At 39.9% G+C, this 20,522-nt stretch overlaps 1 protein-coding gene across 3 annotated transcripts in view; it reads left to right on the top strand.

The window, feature by feature from the left end:
* The window catches only part of PLEKHA8 (pleckstrin homology domain containing A8), a 61,599-nt gene that overhangs the window by 20,363 nt on the left and 20,714 nt on the right, over positions 1 to 20,522 (top strand). For all 3 annotated transcript variants that reach the window (XM_040472351.1, XM_040472353.1, XM_040472352.1), the window contains exons 2-12: positions 2,121 to 2,237; positions 3,436 to 3,591; positions 4,977 to 5,101; positions 8,497 to 8,655; positions 9,642 to 9,682; positions 11,418 to 11,572; positions 13,450 to 13,609; positions 14,001 to 14,086; positions 18,245 to 18,303; positions 19,133 to 19,263; positions 19,895 to 19,965. In XM_040472351.1, the coding sequence (XP_040328285.1) occupies positions 2,121 to 2,237; positions 3,436 to 3,591; positions 4,977 to 5,101; positions 8,497 to 8,655; positions 9,642 to 9,682; positions 11,418 to 11,572; positions 13,450 to 13,609; positions 14,001 to 14,086; positions 18,245 to 18,303; positions 19,133 to 19,263; positions 19,895 to 19,965 (1,260 nt within the window). The remainder of the gene's footprint in view (positions 1 to 2,120; positions 2,238 to 3,435; positions 3,592 to 4,976; positions 5,102 to 8,496; positions 8,656 to 9,641; positions 9,683 to 11,417; positions 11,573 to 13,449; positions 13,610 to 14,000; positions 14,087 to 18,244; positions 18,304 to 19,132; positions 19,264 to 19,894; positions 19,966 to 20,522) is intronic.

The raw sequence follows: 20,522 nt of genomic DNA, 5'->3' as shown, positions 1-20,522 counted from the left end.
CATCTTTCTGGGTGTGTCTGTGAGCGTGTTTCTAGACGAGATTGACGTTTGAATTGGTGGACTGAGTATATTGCCTTCCCCAATATGAGTGGGTCTCATCTGATCAATCAATGACCTAAATAGAATAAAAAGGCCAAGAAAGAGGAAATTCCTCCTGCCTGAGCTGCAACATTGGTCTTTTCCTGCTTTCTGACCTGGATGGAACCACAGCTCTTCTTGGGTCTCAAGCCTCTTGGTTTGTGTGAATCAGTCATCGGACATCTGTACCTAAGCAGCCCCTAGGGCTCTGCTCAAAGCTTTTCCTGGCCTTCTCTCTGTCTGCCTCAGCCCCAGAAGAGTGTCATGAGAAAAATGTATCCCTAAAGGGCTATAACATTTCAGAGAAAAAAATATGTGTATATCTGACTGAGGAGACTGACAAGGCTTATGCAGAAATAGTCAGAGATGACATTTTAGAAAAAAGATCCAACTCAGGCAAAAGCCCAGAAGCAGGAAGATAGCAAATAATTTTGGTTGCCTAGAATATAAATTTGTAAGAAGACTAGATAAGATGTATATTTCAACCAAATATGGTTTGTCCCCTGAAATTCTCCAAAGTAAAAGTTGTTAAGCCCTTGAATGTTTTAAGATTATTTCATTACAGTGGATCAATGCTAAGTAATAAGTCAAAGTTACCTTCTCCTAGGGCTCATACGCCCCCACACAGGCTTATTTGCACTCTGTAACTCTCTATGATGTTGAAAGGGCTGCAGGACACAGGTATAAGAGCACCTGGCCCTGGGGGCCCCAACAGACCAGGATCTGCCATTCCCTGCTGACAAAATCCAAAGACAGAGAGATGAGTAGTGGTGACACAAGAAAGGAATTTATTTCAGTGAGGCCCACACCGGCAAGACAGTGGACTGGTATCTCAAAGACTGTTTCCATTGTGCTGAAAATACTTGTGGGTTTATTATGTAAGGAAAATGTGGGGGAAGGGTCGGTGGGTACCAGTGCTGGGCAGTAAAGGTCAGGTCAGGCACTATCTTGGGGTCAATCGTGCAGGGTCTTGCTGGAGTCAGGGCAGTAGTTAATTGCTTGAGGGAGTAGTTTCAGTTCCCATCACTGGAGGCTTTGCCTGTGGGGTCTTTTGCCTGAGTTAAGAGAGATAAGCTGGAAAGAACTTAATCAGAAAGTACAGACTGAGCTCAAAATGGAGGTGGTTGAAGTCATGATTACAGAGCAATGTAATCTTTTGCCTTATTTCTAAGTTCAGGATAATTGTTCTTAACCAGAAGAGAGAAGAGCAAGTATATGAAAACGATAACGTTCATGGGGCACCTGGGTGTTCAGTGGGTTAGGCATCCGACTTCGGCTCAGGTCATGATCTCGTGGTCCATGGATTCAAGCCCCCGCATTGGGCTGTGTGCTAACAGCTCAGAGCCTGAAGCCTGCTTGTGCTCTGCCTATATCTCTCTCAAAAATAAACACTAAAACAAACAAATAAATAAAAAGAAAATGTTCAGGAAACAATCTATTACCTTAAAAAAAATTAAAAATCAGGGGCACCTGGTTGGTTCAGTCAGTTGAGTGTCTGACTTTGACGTCGGCTCAGGTCATGATCTCACAGTTCGTGGGTTCGAGCCCCATATCAGGCTCTCTGCTGACACCTCAGAGCCTGGAGCCTGCTTCGGATTCTGTGTCTCCCTCTCTCTCTGCCCTCCCCCACTCCCACTCTGTCTCTCTCTCTCTCTCTCTCTCTCTCTCTCTTTCAAAAATAAATATTAAAAGAAAATTAAAAATCAAAGATTAATAGTACTACATTAAAGGAAAAAGGAATAAAAATCATCAGTAATCCTATTAACTATCATCAGAATCATCACTATATTCCTGGTCCTTGCAGACTTCTATACATTATGTGACTAAAAATATATGCCCCTATGGGTGTTTGTTTCTAATTTTAAAAATGAGATCACGCATACTGGTATTTTCTAACCTACTTCTTTCCCTTAGACTTTCCCCTGGAATTTAAGCTCCTCAGAGCTGGGACCCAGCTTCCTTTATCAGGTCCCGCTCCTGTGTCCTGAGAGGCACCTCACATGTAGGCCATAATTGAGACCTGCTCTTGCTTCTGTTTTCAGGTTGGCAGCCTCGATGGTTCCTTCTCTGTGGGGGGATATTATCCTATTATGATTCTCCTGAAGATGCCTGGAAAGGTTGCAAAGGGAGCATCCAGATGGCGGTCTGTGAAATTCAAGGTGAGAAACCAAGGCATTTCTAAGTTTTCTTTTTCTTTCTGTCTCCCCCACAAAATAAAAAAAGGACTGGCCTCTGCGTGCCTTTCTCTGCTATTCCTGTAGTACAGAGATACATAGTGTTATGTCCCAAAAGAAAGCCTTACAAATAAGACCTAAAACTGCAGACAATTTTTACAGGGAGGTTGTTTAAAATGTATCAAAATAAATGAGAGCAACGCGCTTCACCACACATCTAGTGCTCATTCTTGATTCACTTGCTCACCTGAAGCCAGGGACTCTTTGCAAAGTTTATGCAAGTCTTTTTACTGCAGCATCAAACACTTCTGTGTGTAAATCAGGACACACACACACACACCTTCTCACTGCCACCACATTACTTAAAACAAGCAAACGCATAAAGACCTGCAAATAGCCTTTACTTCTTGGTTTGGAGACATCTTGAGACATGCTGAGAAGATGAGGCTTCAAAACAGATTAGAAGGATATTTTGGGGTGAGGTAGGGGGTGAAGGAGAGTGTGGTTTGCTTATTTCTTCTCCTGAAGGTCTCCGAGGCAATTCTCACACTTTTGATCTAACTTGTGAAGGACAGTAGAAAAGGAAAAATAGTGTGTTCTTGATTGCTTTCCAATAAACCCAAGAAGGTACAGAGGCACACCCTTACTTACAGGCATGCAAGCCTTTCTGGCCTCAGAGCAGCATACTGTATACACACAAGCCAAAAGAGAGATTCTATCTCTATTATGATAAGGAGAATTGAGTACTTCTTTTTTAGTCTTGGTGATACCTTGGAGCCAGCCAAGGTTTTTCCTTTTCATCAGCAGAGGCACCTAGAAAGAGATAAATAAACAGGGGAGATGGTAAGGGCTGGCATCCCCCCTTGGACGAAGCCTTTAATGACTGGCACCAGTTGAGCTCAGGAATTTGGGTAGGGTAGGGCACCAGATAGAGCTCTTCTAAGTTTCTTTTATCTTCAATTTGTTTTTCATGTTTGAGAGAGAGAGGCAGAGCACGAGCGGGGTAGGGACAGAGCCAGAGAGGAACACAGAATCCGAAGCAGGCTGTAGACTCTGAGCTGTCAGCACAGAGCCCGACGTGGGGTCAGATCATGACCTGAGCCAAAGTCGGATGCCCAACGGACTGAGCCACCCAGGCACCCTAGCTCTTCTAAGCTTCTGACCTCCCTCTGCCTGCTGTCAGTTCATTCTGTAGATAACACGCGCATGGACCTGATAATCCCTGGGGAGCAGTATTTCTACCTGAAGGCCAGAAGCGTGGCTGAGAGACAGCGGTGGCTGGTAGCCCTGGGGTCAGCCAAGGCTTGCCTAACAGACAGTAGGACCCAGAAGGAAAAAGGCAAGTATCGATTGTTCTGTGGTCTGGGAAGCTTGGGAATCACCCACTGGCATCTCTGGGTTCCCATATTTGTATCTTGCCTCTGACCACCTAGCCAGCTTTTTATATCCTGCAAAGGCCATATACATCTGGAATTTAAACCACAGTCTGTATCTAACTCCTCTCTCTTGGCATCTCATAGTAGAAAGAGTACAGGCGTTGGAGCCAGATACAGCTGGATTCAAATCATGGCTTTTTAGGTACTGGCCTTCGGCCTTGGCATAGGTCACTTAATCTCTCTGACTCTCAGCTTCCTCTTATTTTAAAAAGATGTAAAAGTCTACATTAGGAGGATTGCCGTAGGATTCATCATTATACTAAACTGTCTAGGACCCAGTCTGGCACAGAGTTGACCTTTGGTAAAGAATAGCTGAGCCTTGGATCAGGGCACTTTCTGCAGTAGGACCCCACTTTCCCCTCCCTTTCCCTGGGGTGGGATGGATACTCATTGCCAGGTTGCTGCTGCTTAATGCTCATTAACTTGACATCGTTGTCTCCTGAGAACCATGGCACAGCTTTCTATGTGGACTATGGGAAGAGTGCCTCAGCCCTAACCACCACCTTCCCAGCCCCCCCCCCCCCCATATATATGCACCTAGAGAGATAGGCGGGAGATGAGGCCTCTTTCTCATGACAGGTGTGGCAGATATGCTTGACTCTTCAAGTAGACACAGTAAAATGGCCTCTTCCTTGGTTGTTTTTTAATGCTAACTCAGGAGCAAATTCTAGACACTGTCAGCTTTGACTCAGATCGGGTTGTAACATGCAGCTTTTTCATGGGACAAAAAACAGAAGTGATAATGACTAGCTGAGCCCTCAGTGAGGGAGCAGCTGGAGCACTGTGCTAATGAGGTCTCAGCAGGTGCACAGAGGGTGTCATTAGCTTTGACAGGTGGCATGCTGAACCAGTTCTGTGAATTAACAAGCCATCTTATTAGTGGTAATTGCCCGTTACAGAACAGTTTCCCAGTTTTGAGCACTGTTAGCAGGTAGATAGCTATGACCCCATTTTACAGATTGGGAAAACTGTAGCAAATACCAAAATTCTGAACCATTGACTGTTTGCTCCCGGTTCTGACATTAAGGGAGAAAAAGTATGCTGTGTCCTTCTTCCTGTACTGGTGATCATTCAGTACCTTGGCCCCAAAAATAATATAGATTACAAAAGACCAGAAATCTCTTTATTCTGTTTTTCTTGCCCTCATATCTTCACTCACATCTTATCTATAACCCATACCATAAACATCTGACTTTAGATATAGGTTATATATTCCACTCCATGGTATGCTAACTAGTAAATTATTTATTTATCCTGATAATTACATTATTATCATTTTATTATTTAGAGTTTGCTGAAAACACTGAAAACTTGAAAACCAAAATGTCGGAACTAAGACTCTACTGTGACCTCCTCGTTCAGCAAGTAGATAAAACAAAAGAAGTGACCGCAATTGGTGTGTCCAATTCTGAGGTAAAATATTACTTGTCTTAGACACATGAAAAATAGTGCCAGATGTTGCTTACAGGTAATGCTTACTCTCACACAATCCCTGACTGTTTTGGAATTTACTATTTTTCTGGAGGAAAAAGTAACAAAATTCAAGAGAGAAGAAATGTGCATTTTTGGGATACCAAAAAATGCATTTCAGCTTATGGAGGCATATAGTTTTCCTTCACAGAATGAATTCAGGATTAGTTGATACCCTTTGGAACCTTTAACATTGCTGCTGGTGTACTAAAATATGCTTCTGCCCATTTGCATCACTTTTTAAAATACAGCCTTACCTGTCTAGCACAGCTACTTCTGTAGGTGTGGCAACTAACGTGCCAGCATCATGTTTTTCAGTAATGTGTATCTGTCACCTTTGATAAGACTAACAAGATTTTATTTTATTTTATTTATTTTATTTTTATTTTATTTTATTATTTTATTTTATTTTATTATTTTATTTTATTTTATTTTACATAAGCTCTATACACAACATGGGGCTTGAACTCATGACCCGGAGATCAAGAGTTGCATGCTCTACTGACTAAGCTAGCCAGGCACCCCTGTAACAGGATTTTATTGGTGAAATAGTAATTGTTGCTTTAGTACAGACTAGTGCTTTCAGAGATGGAGACACAGCTTTCTTTTCCATCCATTTTCAGTAAGGATTGTGATTTTTAATGTTTATTAATAAAACTGTCATTCATTCAGCCTAAAAAATATATTAGAAGACCTGTCTGGTGTTGGGTATTGAATGGCTCACACTACCCCCAGAGGGTCTCTGTTCTACTCTCAGAGTAATTATAATCTAAACAGCAGTGCCTACAAAATGAAGAACCTGCGGATTCTAATTAATGGTTTTAGTAGAAGAATATTATGTTACTAGTGGTATGTGTGCTTTCAGTGTTTCTAAAGAAGGGTGATTTAACTCATTTTCATTCACTTCCTTTTGGGTTCTCCAATCCATTCAGCAACTGCCTGTTGTGTACCAGACGCTGTGCTGGGGGAGGGGAGAAGAGGGATACCAAAAGAACATTTCAGTCCTGCTCTTGGGGTGTTTATAGGTCAGAGCAGTGATTCTCAGCCCAGAGCAATTTTGCCCCGCGGGAGACATTTTTGGTTGTCACAACTGAAAGAGTGCTATTGGCATCCACCGTATAGAGGCTAGGGTGCTGCTTAACATCCTGCCGTGAGCAGGAGAGCTCTCCCCCTTCTTCCCCCACTACAAAAATGAGCCAGCCCCTCATGTCAGTCGCACCAAGGTGGGGAAGCCCTCCTGATCTAATGGGAAGGAAAAATGTGAACATAACAATTTTTAATTCAAGGGTGCCTTGGGAACTTGCTCATGAAACCATGGTTGTGATACTGTGATTTATAATAAAAAATATATATTTGGTCTTCATAAGAAGTATGTATTTGGCAGAGATCCTAAAACCCTTGAAATTTCCTGTGATGAGAATGATTAAGTTGTCTTTTGTTGTGTTGAGGAGACTTCTCTTAAAGTGCCTAAGCCAGAGGCCTGGTTGACCTAGGACCCAACCATGTGATTAGAGGGTTAGAACATTCAGACCCACTCACCCACCCCCATCCTCATCTCCTGGGAAGGAGGAGGGGCTGAAGATTGAGTTTAATCCCAAGTGGCCAGTGATTTCATCAATATTCTATGAAATGAAGTTTCCATAACCCCAAGAACAGGGTCCAGAGAGCCCCTGAGTTGGTGAACACATGAAGGTTCAGTGAAAGTGATCAGAGAGCGTGGAAGTTCTGAGCCTGTTCCCAGGTCTGTGTTGTATCCTTTTCTAATAAACTGGCAATCTAGTGAGTAAAATGTTTCTCTGAGATCTGTAAGCAGCTCTAGCAAATTAGTCAACTGAAAGGAGGGGGTTGGAACCTCCAGTCTGTAGCAGGTCAGTCAGAAGCACAGGGGACAAGCCGGACTTGACATTGGTGTCTAAAGTGAGGGTTGTGGAGCAGCCCTGCTGGACTGAGCCCTTACCCTGTGAAATCTGACACTTATCTTCAGGTAGATAGCGTCACAATTTAGTTGAATTGTAGACACCCAGCTGCTGTCAGAGGTTTGCTTGGTGGTATGAGAAAACCCATGCATTCATAATCAGTGTCAGAATCATAGTGGTCCACAACCAGTAAAATCACCTGCTAGCTTGTTAGAAATACAAAATTGAAGAAAATACAGAGGCTACTCTTAAAAGAGAAAAATTCAACTGAGTAAATTTTAAAAATCTTACTGACTTTATTTAGCAGCTCATGAATTGGGCAGCATCCCATCTAGCAGATAGAAAGGAGCTCTGAAAAGCTGTACAGGGCTAGAGATTTTTATAGACCAAAGTGAGCAGGAACAAGGAAGTTCTACTGGACATTTGCTGATTAGTTAAGCAGGGTTACTTTCCTCATGTAGAGCAAAGGGAAATCTTGGAGCTGGGTCAGGTACCTTGTGCTGATCGCTTGACCCTAGGCCTGCCTTGTCTAGGATAACCAAGCATAGAAACTTGGAGATTTTGAGTCGCTAATGTGAGGCTTAGCATGAGCGACTCCATCTTGGGCCCAATCTAGTTTCTTTTATACCACTAGATGTGTCTACTGTACTCTCTAGTTGGGGTATGACCTCAATTCCCTGAACAACTTACTAATACCAATATTCAGAGGAAAAACACCCTGAGCAAGTAAAATAACTGGAAGAAAAATGATGTTCAAAAGAATTACAGTTGCTAAAACCTCTCAAACTCATCTGTACTGAAATCCAAAAACCTCATTTGACTGAGGGTTGATGGGGGGGGGGGGTGGGAGGGGGGGGGGGTGGGTGATGGGTATTGAAGAGGACACCTTTTGGGATGAGCACTGAGTGTTGTATGGAAACCAATTTGACAATAAATTTCATATATTGAAAAAAACAAAAACCTCATTTGAAAGTAAACAGTTTATGGTTTCTAATGCTTCTCTTCTAGAACCTCATTTTTACTCAATGGGAGACATTTCTCCATTGATTCCACAGTTCTTTAGTCTGTGTGATTCTGTTTCATGCCTGCCACCCCCTTACATAAGACCTGAGGGCTCTGTGCCCAGCACCTGGCACAGTTCCAGCATCTAATACTGTGGAACTGAAGAAATTTGTTGCCTTCATCTGGAGTAGGGGGTGTGAGTGTTGAAGGGTCAGATTGAGGGTAAGGCTTGTCTATCGTTAGTAGATAAAGTGGACACACTCGTTATTTTTCTTTTATAATTGATGTACATATTTGTCCAGCAAAGTAGGTGGGTACATTATTACTACACTGTGGATAAAAACCTCTAAGGACATCCCACAATTGGGCTCTTTCTTTTTTGGCAAGGTAAAGGAGTCTTCCACTCTCGTTGTTTCATAGGAGGGAATTGATGTGGGAACTTTGCTGAAATCAACCTGCAATACTTTTCTGAAGACTTTGGAAGAATGCATGCAGATCGCAAATGCAGCCTTCACCTCTGAACTGCTCTATCGCACTCCACCAGGTTCACCGCAGCTGGCCATGCTGAAGTCCAACAAGGTAAAGGCCAGCTCAGTTGGCCGCAGGAGGGCATGAGGAAAAGTTAAAAATGATATAGTGAACAATGTTATCCATCCCCCTTTAGTGACTGAGAAAGACATTTTTTTAGTAGACTTCCCTTTATGTCCACTTACATTTTTCGGTCCTCAGTCCCCCATGTCCATTTGTTTTGGCAGTTTTACCACCTAAACCTCTGATGTAGCTAGCCTCTTATCAGCCTCCTTATCCAGTGAATCTTGCCAAGATTGGTGGTTGCCTTCTAACTAGTTGCTTTCACCCTGACCTTCCAGGCAGCCGATGGTATTTCCATTCATGCAGTATAAACTGGACCACTTTACCCTAAGCCACGCCATGCCTTCCTCATCGCCAAAGGTTAAAGTCAGAACTTCTTAACCCCGTCTCACACCACCAGCCACTTTGTCATTACCTGGCTGAACATACTAACAACATATATCCCCCCCGTGACATCTTTGCACCATTTCCCAGTGCCAAGAATGCTGTTCTTTCTCACTTACCTTTCCCTGGTTAGTACTTCCTCATCCTTCAGGATTGAATCTCTCCTTTCCTGAATCCGTAAGTTGGTCTAGGAGCTTCTCCTCTATGCATGCCCCTATTTTAGCGTTATTCTGTATTGAAATTACCTTAAGGGTAGGAGCCTTCATACTGTTTATACTTCTAGTATTTGAAACGGTGCTGCATCAGAATCTTAATTACAAGAAATCCAACCACCAAAAGTTTGGCTATGGTAATTAGATCCTTCAAAAGACCCATCTTCCTTTTCCTTAGAAATTTGGGTACACTTGTTTGAAAAAATACAGAGGACTGGTTGAGATCAATGACTCCCTTTGGGGAACAATCTAAAATTATTCCTTTGAGTGGAGCAGTTATGTTATGGTCATATTTACCACTTTTATATGTGATAAGACTCTGAATATGCTCTGTTGGAAATTTAACACGAAGCTTTCATTTTTTTGCTTCTTTTAAAGATGAAACATCCTATTATACCGATTCATAATTCATTGGAAAGGTACAGTAACTCTTTTGGTTTTTTCTTCTTTCTAAAAATAAAAAAGTAATTTTTTATTGTTGGTTTAAAAGAAATAAAAATATGCTGATCATGATTTGAGGTGGTGCCAGAAAGAAACAGTATCTCATCTTCCACTTTGGGGTGAGCTTGAAGCCATGCAGATCTTACACTTAGCTCTGACTGCCCAGGGAGATGTCTGCATTCTCCCTCATCTGTGGATGAATCTGCCCTCCACATGTAGTAACTTTTCATCACTCTAGTGTGCCGAGGGTTGGAACTGCCTCTCGTGGAGGAGCCAGGCATTGACTTCAGTGTGCTTTTATCCAGAAAAGACAGTACGACTTTATGTTATTTAAAAATAAAAAGCTTAGGTAGCTTTACAAGTTGAATAAAAAACTTAATATCAAAATCTAAACTATTCCTCTAAATGATCCTTTGATTTTAGGAAAAAAGTACACATTTTCATAGTTGTGTTCTTATTATTTGGGGTCTTTATTCAGTTATTATTTTATATAAACATTCCTGTATTTTGACTTACTCCGTATATTTGTCCTTTCAAATTATTACTTAACATTTCATCTCTTTGTATACTATTGTTTGCTTTAGTACAAGGATTGTTCCAATTTGGTTACCATTTTTTTCTTGTTCTAGATATTTCTACTGGGAACATCTTTGTGGATTTTTTGTGTCTGACATTTCCTTAATATACTCCTACATTTTTAATTGTTAAGTTGAAATATGGCTTTTCTTTAAAAAATAAATACTTTTCCTGGAGTCAAATAGCTTAGCCCCTTTGTCTTTGTTTTTATTAGAAGGAAATATTTTTGTTCTTATTTGGCTAGATATAATCACTTAGGATAAGGTATCATGGTTGTCCCTTTAACAAAATCAGCTCTTCTACTTGCCTGTTAAACACTTTTCCTGTCACCCCAAAGAGCAGCCTATTCTCATGATGTATCCTGTGTTCTCCTGCTTCTTTTCTGTCACACGTAACTTTTTAGGGAGTATTCTCCCCTGACCACAGCATGTAGCTTCTGGACAGTTAACTGGTAGGCGAACAGGTAGGAGTGGCCAGTGATTCTGAGAGCTGAAGAGAGAGAAAAAACTTCCCAGGGAGAAGCTGAGAAAAGCTAGAAAACTGTTAAATGTGTCCATGTAGAAAACTGATTGAAAACCAAAGAGCTGTCAATGACTGTTTCCTGTTGCTGGTGGGGAGCAGGAAGTTTGAATCCACTGAGGGTCCATGGAAAGCCAGGAATGGCTCTTTGATTTCAGACCTCCAGTTGGCAGACAGGCCTGCTTCCCTCACAGGCACATACCTGCCTTGGAGGTAGGAGGCTGAGACATTTGGCCGATTTAACAATAGTGGTTTCTTTTTTTTTTTTTTTTTTTTTTAACGTTTATTTTATTTTTGAGACAGGGAGAGACAGCATGAACGGGGGAGGGTCAGAGAGAGAGGGAGACACAGAGTCTGAAACAGTTTCCAGGCTCTGAGCTGTCAGCGCAGAGCCTAACGCGGGGCTCGAACTCACGGACCTCGAGATCATTACCTGAGCCGAAGTCGGATGCTTAACCGACTGAGCCACCCGAGCGCCCCAACAATAGTGGTTTCTAATCACTGTTAAAAGTAGTTGGTGCTTGTGAACCCTTCCTCTCTTTCAAGATCTACCTGTACAGTCTATTTAAGACCAAATGATTGGACTTTTTGCCTTTTTTTCCTTATAAAAAATTTCAGGCAAATGGAGTTAAACAATTGTGAAAATGGATCTTTACATATGGAAATCAATGATGATGAAGAAATCCTAATGAAAAATAAGAGCTTATATTTGAAACCTGCAGAGATAGATTGCAGCATATCAAGTGAAGAAAATACAGACGATAATATAACAGGTAAAAATGAAAGTAAAGTCTGAAGCAAACCATTGAACAGTAGGATCTTGGGAGTTTGATTCTTTATCCATGATGTGACACTTGAGGCATTGGCCTCAAGACAATGTGCTAGGAGTGCCTAAGGCAGACATTAGCTGGATAACATAGGTCACTCCACAACGTTGTGCCAGCCCATCTGACCCAGTGTTGAGAAGGCAGAATGAAGAGAATTGACCTATTCACTGTTCTGTGATGTTCGTGGGCTGCAGCGAGCAGCAGTGGGCAGCAGCTGTCTGTGCTGACTTTTTAGAGAATATGAGGATTTCACTGGCCCTCTGCTCTAAGTCTCAAGATCCTTTGAACTTAAACTATGATGTCAGACTTAACAAAGTATAAAGTTATGGCAGTTCAGGTTGCTGTCCTCCTGGTTTCTGGTAAGGCCTGCGGATATCACCGTTCACCAACCATCAGCAGGTTTTCACCCAGCCTTCTCTGTGTCCCTCAAGCCAGAGTCCTACACTTCAGGTCAGAGCTTGTAGTGATGCCGCCCTTTCAAATTTGCTAATTGCCTTGGCTCTAACCACTAAAACCAACTTCAGATCAGTCCAAGACAACTGTATTAGAGCTTTTAATTGTGTTGTAAGTGTTTTAATAATTATTTTGGAAATAAAATTTTAAATAAGTTTCTTGCTCATCTCCCCGGAAATAACAAAGACCCTGTTTTTTTCCAGATGAGCTGGGGTCAAAGAAGGAGGGTTTTCATAGCTAATAATCTGAGGCAAGCAATCCACACAGTGCTGATGTCTTATCCCTTGAGTAAATAATAAAGACAGGGGAATTTCTGTGGAAACAGTACTGTAATTTATTTGACCCAATAATTTTACTTCTAGGAATTTGTCTTCAGGGATAGTCAAGTTTAAGGACAAATATCTGTGGACGGGGATGTTCTTTATGACATTACAGTGATTTTCATTATTCATGGTAGTTATAAAGTCACTGTAGACACTGAGTTAGTAAATACTGAACCATTGCTCTTAGGGGAAATACAAAGTTAGGTTCCTGCAAACCCCTATTCACATTTTGGTCGTCGACTGATCAATGTGTATAACCTTGTTTTATGTGTGTTTCTGGTTAAAGACATCTTACTGAATATGTATTGTTAATTCATTAACATTGAACCCATGGTCAGCAGTACTATAATGGCAGTGCTTCATTCGTGCCTGAATGGAGCTCACGTAACACATGTATTTTCTCCATAAGGCCCGTCACAGCCTTCTTACACGTCAGAGCACGAGACAGCACTGCACTTGGGGGCACTTGCAAACAACAAAATCAATAACAGAACTCACAAAGCGTGACCCTGTATAAACACACACGTGTGGTGTGAGAACTGAAGCAGGAAGGCAGTTTGTCACCTTGGTTGACCTCAGCTGGGAACGTGTATATCAGGCAACTCAAATGTTTCACCACTGTGCACATGTCTACAAATGACTGCAAAAGTGCCACAAGCATTGGTTTTAGGATGACAGATAAACTTTATCAAGAATACAAATTTGCAAATACAGAATACACTAATAGTGAGGATCGACAGTATTTATAAACACTGAAATTTTAAAAACCACGTGCCATCCACGTGAGCTTGATGCAATATTATATGGCCATTAGAATGGTATTTTAAAAAGTATTGAATGATAATGAAAATATTCATGATAAACTGTTGAGTGAAAAGTTTACAAATCTACATGTATTTAAACCCAAATTCGTGCATGTGTGTTGTGTGTGTGTGTCTGTGTAGTATTTCACTGATTTTTATTTCTGTATATTACTCCGTGTTTTAGAAATATTCACTGAATGTGTGTTAAATTTTATAATAAATAATAAGTATCTCCTGTTCACAGTCCAAGGTGAGATCATGAAGGAAGAAGGAGAGGACAACCTGGGAAATCATGACAGCAGCTTGACACAGCCTGGATCAGACTCCTCAAGTAGCTCTCCAGAATCCCACTGGGAAGAAGGCCAAGAAGTTATCCCGACTTTCTTTAGTACCATGAATACCAGGTATCGTGTACTTTCTGAAGTCACTGACAGTTGGACACCAGCTTCCCTTCTGGAAGTCAATCCTGGTGCTCCTTTCAGATGATGGCGTACTATCACAGAATAGAGGAGATGCTATACCACGTGTGTGCTTTTCTGTTTACCTGTCTGAAGCAGCGGATGAGAAGGAATTGAATTGAGACTATACTCTGAACAAATTTTAGCTTGCTTTCATAGACTGTCTTTGGAAAATGATTTTATTGCACCATTTTATAATAGAAAAGCAATCACTGAAATCAAGCCAAGTGACTTGCCCTACAGAGGGGCAGCTGTTTTCATGGCTACCTCTGAATTGCAGAGAGTACTAATGTTGTATTTTCAATCTTTCCTCCTCTATATCACTCTGTATCATTAGCTTTAGTGACATTGAACTTCTGGAAGACAGTGGCATTCCCACAGAAGCATTCTTGGCATCATGTTATGCTGTGGTTCCAGTATTAGGTAAGGTTACTGCGTTTGTCTTGAATTCATTAGTCTCTGGAATCTGTCTCACTGCTGTTGTTTTGCAGAAGTATCCTGAACTGTATGTACAATGAAGTGACCCTTCTTAGCTATTTCTGCATGTCACCAGCCACGTACGTTAAAACTGTGTGACCTTAAGCGTTATTCCACGTTTCCATTTTATTCCTGCTTGTGATTAAACGTTGACCACAAAGTAGTATAAGGAAAAATAGGAATTTTGTATTCCAGAAATCATACTTAAAAGCAAGCAAGAGTGGAAGTAGTAGAGGAACAGACCTTCAAATCCATTGGTATAATGAAAAAAATTTTACCAGTTAAAACATTTTTTTCAAGGGCTTAAAAATTGTATGTATAAATTTAACTCCAAATTACATTTACTTTTTATATAGAGTCAGTAGAACCAGGAATCACTAACATGTTGAAATTTGCTTCATGACCTATTTAGCTGTGCATCTTTTTTAATTCACATTTTAAAATTTTGTGTATCTTTTTTGAAATTGAGATGTAACTTACATAGAACTTAAGTGTTATGATTCAGTGATTTTTGACAAACACACCTACCCCTATGTAATCCATATCCCTATCAAGACTAGAATGTCTTCAGCACCCCAAGGCGACCATTTTATTGATTTCTGTCACCATAGATCAGTTTTGCTAATCTTTCCTAAAATCTCATGTAAGGGGAATCATTATCTACTCTTTTGGATCTGTTTTTTTCTCTCAGTATAATGTTTTCATCCTTATTGTTACATGTATCAGTAGTTCATTCCCTTTTATTGCTGAATTGTATTCTACTAAATGAACATACCACAATTTGTTTATTTATTCTTCTATTGATGCACATTTGCGTAGTTTCTTGTTTGGAGCTATTATAAATTATATCACTCTGAATATTGTGTCTGTGAACATATTTTTTCATATCTTGAGTAAATACCCAGGAGTAGAATTGCTGATTCATTGGATTCATCTGGTTAACTTTATAAAAAGTGACTGCACAATTAGACACTTCAAGCAGCAATGTAGGGGTATTCTGGTTGCTTCACATCTTCACAAACACTTGGTGGTATTGGAGTTTTTGGTTCTGGCTATTCCTGTGAGTGTTTAGGTATCCTTGTGGCTTTAATTTGTGTTGGGGAGGAAGAAGTTTATGCCCTTAACGTTCTTCTAGCTGGCCCAAGAATCAGATTGACGTGAGACAGAATAACAGGAGAAAATCAAATGTAATTCCATACATACAGAAAATCCACACAGACATGAAATTTCAAAGACAGACAACACGAGACGTATATGACATCCTGACCTAAGGAAAGGGGCAGGGGTCTGGGGACAGGATACAAAACAGAGGAAGATCATTAGTAGGAAGGTGAAAGGAGATGGTTGGAAAACCAAGGCTGCGCTGTTATGCAGGTAAGTTTCTTAAGTAAAGAGGAATCTGCTAATTGCTCTCTTCCTGGAACAGGCTTTCCTTTCCAATGTAAATTTAGGCAATCAAGGGGAAGGTAAAGAATTTTTCCTGAATCTGCTGGGTTTTGATTGCTTTTCACTCAAAATAATCTTCATGTTCCAAGTGGTCCATCTTGGTGTGGCCTGCCCTTGACCCCTACACTTCCCTGATGACTAATGATGTTGAACATTTTCTAATATAATTTATTGGCCTTTGCTATCTCCTTCGTTGTAAAGTCTTTTCCAATCTTTAATCCATTTTTAAAAGTTGGTTAATGTTCAGGGCTCCTGGGTGGCTCAGTCGGTTAAGTGTCTGACTTCGGCTCAAGTTATGAACTCACGGTCTGTGAGTTCCAGCCTCACATCGGGTTGTGTGCTGAAAGCTCAGAGCCTGGAGCTTGCTTTGGATTCTGTGTCTCCCTTTCTCTCTGCCCCTCCCCTGCTCACGCTCTGTCTCTTTCTGTCTCAAAAATAAGTAAACGTTAAAAAAAAAAAAATTTAAGTTGGCTAATGTTCTTCCTACTGAATTGTAAGGATTCATTATATATTCTCAAAAACATGTCATTGTAGACATGTATTATGAGTGTTTCCCCCCAGATTGTGGCTTGCCTATTTCTTTTCTTAAGGTCTTTAAAGAGCCGCTTCTAACATTCATGAAATCCAATGTATCTGTTTTCTTTTTATAGTGCTTTTGGTGTCTTAAGAAATCTTTGTTTATGGGGCACCTAGGTGGCTCAGTCGATAAAGTGTCTGACTTTGGTTCAGGTCATGATCTCACAGTTTGTGAGTTTGAGTCCCACATTGGGCTCTGTGCTGACAGCTCAGAGCCTGGAGCCTGCTTCGGATTTTGTGTCTCCCTCTCTGTCTGCTCCTTCCCTGCTCGTGCTCTCTCTCTCTTTCTCAAAGATAAATAAACATTAAAATTTTTTTAAAAAAAGAAAGAAATCTTTGTTCACATCCAAGGTCATGAAGATATTCTCGAGTTTTTTTATACCTTTTAGTTTTGATTTTATATTTACATTTATACATCTTGGACTTAGTTTTTCTATGGTGTGAGGTAAGGGTTGAGAGTCTTTTTTTTTTCCCTTTGTGATATCTGGCTGTTCAAAAACCATTTCTTGAAAAAACATTATTTTCTCTTTTATATTATTTTGGCCACTTTGTTGAAAATCAGTGAACCTTTTAGGTGTGGGTCTGTTTCTGTACTGTCTTCTGTTCCAGTGATCTGTTTATTTTTTCTTATGCTAATACTTATATTGTCTTAATTACTGTGCCTTTATATTAAAGCTTGAAATCAGATAATGTAAGTCTTCCAATTTTATTATTCTTTTTCAAGACTGTTTTGGCAATTCTAGGTCCTTTGCATGTCCATATAAATTTTAACTTTTCAATTTCTATTGAAAAGGATTTTGATTAAGATCACATTGAATCTGTAAACCAATTAGGAGGAAATTTACTTCTTAAACAACTTTGAGTCTTCTAATCTGGAAGCATGCTATTTCTCTCCATTTACTTAAGTCTTTATTTTCACAATGTTTTGTATAGTTTTTAGTGTAGGTGCCTTATACATTTTTGTTAAGAATAAATTTTAGAATTTTATGATTTTTGATGCCATTGTAAAAAGTATTTCATCTTCCAGTTGTTGATTGACAGCATACAGATACAGTTGACTTTTGTGTATTTTATAATATTTTATAATCATGAGTGAGTTAATTTTATGGAATACATCTTCAGTGTTTATTGAAGTTGTATCTTTTTTTCCTGTACTTTTGTTAATAATAGTGAATTACATTGTTTGGATGAATTTAAGTCTACTGTCTTGCTATTTCTATCATCTTGCTGTTTATTTTCTATTTGTTCTATCTGTTCCTTGTTTCTTTTTGTTCCCTTCTTAAATTCTAGCCAATCAGTTACTGTTTTATTATTCTGTTTTATTTCCTATTTTAGCTTTTTAGCTACCTATCTTTGTCCCTGCCTCTTGCCTTTTTCTTTCTTCCTTTCTTTCCTTCTTTTTTTTTTTCTTGGATCAATCAGGTGCTTTTTAGAATTCCATTATTTTTTCTCTTCTGGCTTTTTACCTCTACCCTTCGTTATTTTTTTAGCTGCTCCTGTCCCACAGAAATATTCGAACCACATACATGATTTTAAGTTTTCTGGCAAACACATGAAAATAGTAAAACAAAACAAGTGAACTAATTTTTTAAACTAATTTTAATATATTTTATATAATTTAGTATATCCAAAATATTAACTTGTAATCAATATAAAGAAATGGCTAATGAGATATTTGCCTTCTTTTTTTGATACTGAGTCTTTGAAATCTAGTATGTTATACTTCTAGTACATTTCAAGTTGGAATAGCTACATTGCAAGTGATAGGTGGCCACATATTTAGTGGCTGCCATATTGGACAATGCAGCCGTAAAGATTACAATATGCACTGTGAACGTATAAGATTATCCTCACTTGACACTTACTTAGGACCTTATTATAGTTACCCTGGAATGGTGTGTAATGGAAAAAAGTGATGATAGTATCCTAGAAGCCTTTGAAACTTACGTTTGGAAAATGATTTAAAAGCAAAAAAAAAAAAATTGGGGGGGGGGGGAAACATGCTAAATTTTGTCACTGTAAAAAATACTTTCCACTTGAAATTGTTGCTTTTTTAAAGATGTTTTCAATCTTTTCTTCTAGACAAACTTGGCCCTACAGTGTTTGCTCCTGTTAAAATGGATCTTGTTGGAAATATTAAGGTGAGTGTACAAGCTTGTCTCTATAGAGACCATATCATATATTTGGAGGGAGTAGTGCATGAAATCTCATTCAGAAACACATGATTGTTGACCTTATACTCAAGATGAAAAGTACAGGCCAGCTGTGAGAAAGGTTCTGAGGCAGAAAAAAAAATACTTTAGAAACAGTATTTTTAAAACCTTGAGACTATTTAATTCTAGCTTAAGCCTCATGAGAATTCTCAAACAAAGGAGTGCCTGGGTGGCTCAGTGGGTTGAGCATATGACTCTTGATTTCAATTCAGGTCATGGGATCAAGCCCCGCATCAGGCTCTGCACTGGGCATGGAGCCTGCTTAATTTTACTCTCTCTCTCTCAGGGTGCCTGGGTGCTCAGTCGGTTAAGCATCCTACTCTTGGTTTTGGCTCAGGTCATGATCTCACGGTTCGTGGGTTAGACCCCACATTAGACTCTGCACTGACAGTGGAACCTGCTCGAGGTTCTCTGTCTCCCTGTCTCTCTGCCCGTCTCCTGTTTGTTGTCTGTCTCTCTCTCTCAAAATAAATAAATATATTTTTTAAAAAGGATTCTTTCTCTCTCTCCCTCTACCCCTCTCCCCTGCTCTCACTTTTTCTCTCTCTCAAATAAAAAAAAATTTTTTTAATAAAAGAAACAGAATTCTCAACTAAAACATATTACCTTGAGAACATAAGGAAAAAGGTAATAGAGGCTTAATTTGTTTTGATTTCTTAGAGGCCTGCTTGACAAGTTTATGCATCTCCATGTTATACTGATTTACTTGATAGCTTTAGCATTTTTAACTTAGATTGTTTCCCTGCTTTTCCTACAGAAAGTAAATCAGAAGTATATAACCAACAAGGAAGAGTTCACCACCCTCCAGAAGATAGTGCTGCATGAAGTGGAGGCAGACGTAGCCCAGGTTAGGAACTCAGCTACAGAAGCCCTGTTGTGGCTGAAGAGGTGAGGCAGCTGGGATGGGGCAGCAGTTGAAATCCAGCTCAGTTGAGATGCTACCAGCAAAAAAAGTGCCCTGCAAAGACTGCTTCTGAGTGGGGGATCTAACCCAGTAGCCTTCTCTAGAAGGCCTGATGAAGAGAACACCAGCTCTTTTTTGTCCTTCCCTTCTGATGATGATAAACATTGTTAATATTAACAGTATGTGTAAGATAGGAATCTTAAAGGGTGATAGACTTGATTGGTTCTCTTTAAGTCAGTGGGCCACAAACTTTGGCAGCATCCAAGTCACCTGGAGGGCTTTCTTCAAAATGCGGATTGCTCCAGTCCAAACTCAGACTTTCTGACTCATTAAGCCTAGAAATGGGGGCCCAGAACTAGCATTTGCAACAAGTTCCTAGGCGGTACTGAAGCCACTGGTCCTGGGACTACATTTTGGAAACCACTGTTTACGTATGTCAGATGAGAAGGGTCTAGAACAAACTAAAGGGAAATGACAGGGAAGAAAGAACTGCTATGTAACTTGACCTCTGTTGCTGTGTCCAAGATATTGAAGAAGCTGGTATCTGCCATTTCTTTATACTCATTCAACATAGTGGACGTTGAAAATAATATTTCTTCCTCTCTTTTGTTTTAGAGGTCTCAAATTTTTGAAAGGATTTTTGACAGAAGTGAAAAATGGAGAAAAGGATATCCAGACAGCCTTGAGTAAGTGTCCTTTACATTTTGATTGATCCACTGAATAGGATATGGAATGGAGACCCCTAGAGGAGGAGACTGGGAATAGGGGAAATTTCTGCTTTTCCAGATTTCATTTGGTTTCTTTTCTATTTCATTGTTATTATTGTCTGTTTCTTATATGCTCTGTTAAAAAAAAAAAAAAAGAACCCATGAGATTGTGACCTGGTAATCTAGATCTGGCTTGTTAAAAATCAGTATATCTTAAAGAAGAGCTGAATCAATGCAGAGCCATCTCTTAATAGGAAAGTGTAATATTTTCAAGAAGTGAGTTCCTCCTAATCTTCAAATACAGTGTAGTTCTATAAAATCAATATCCCCAGAGAAGCAAGTTTTGGAGACCATAACAGAGAGGGCTTGGGGAATTTGCCCTGGAGTGAAATGAAAGATGGGTGGTCGTCGTCGTCGTCATCATCATCATCGTCATCATCTTATAGTCCTCAAATGCCTCGTGTTCGTAGTGGTAGACCTGAGACTAAGATGATGGTCAAAGGAGGCCAGCCTGTATCTCCAGCATCTTAATGCAG

Source organism: Herpailurus yagouaroundi, unplaced genomic scaffold (assembly GCF_014898765.1).
Source record: "Herpailurus yagouaroundi ecotype Mexico unplaced genomic scaffold, PumYag 100, whole genome shotgun sequence".
NCBI classification, from domain to species: domain Eukaryota; kingdom Metazoa; phylum Chordata; class Mammalia; order Carnivora; family Felidae; genus Herpailurus; species Herpailurus yagouaroundi.
The sequence above is the reverse complement of the archived record's forward strand: the minus strand, read 5'-3'. Positions and strand labels throughout refer to the sequence as shown.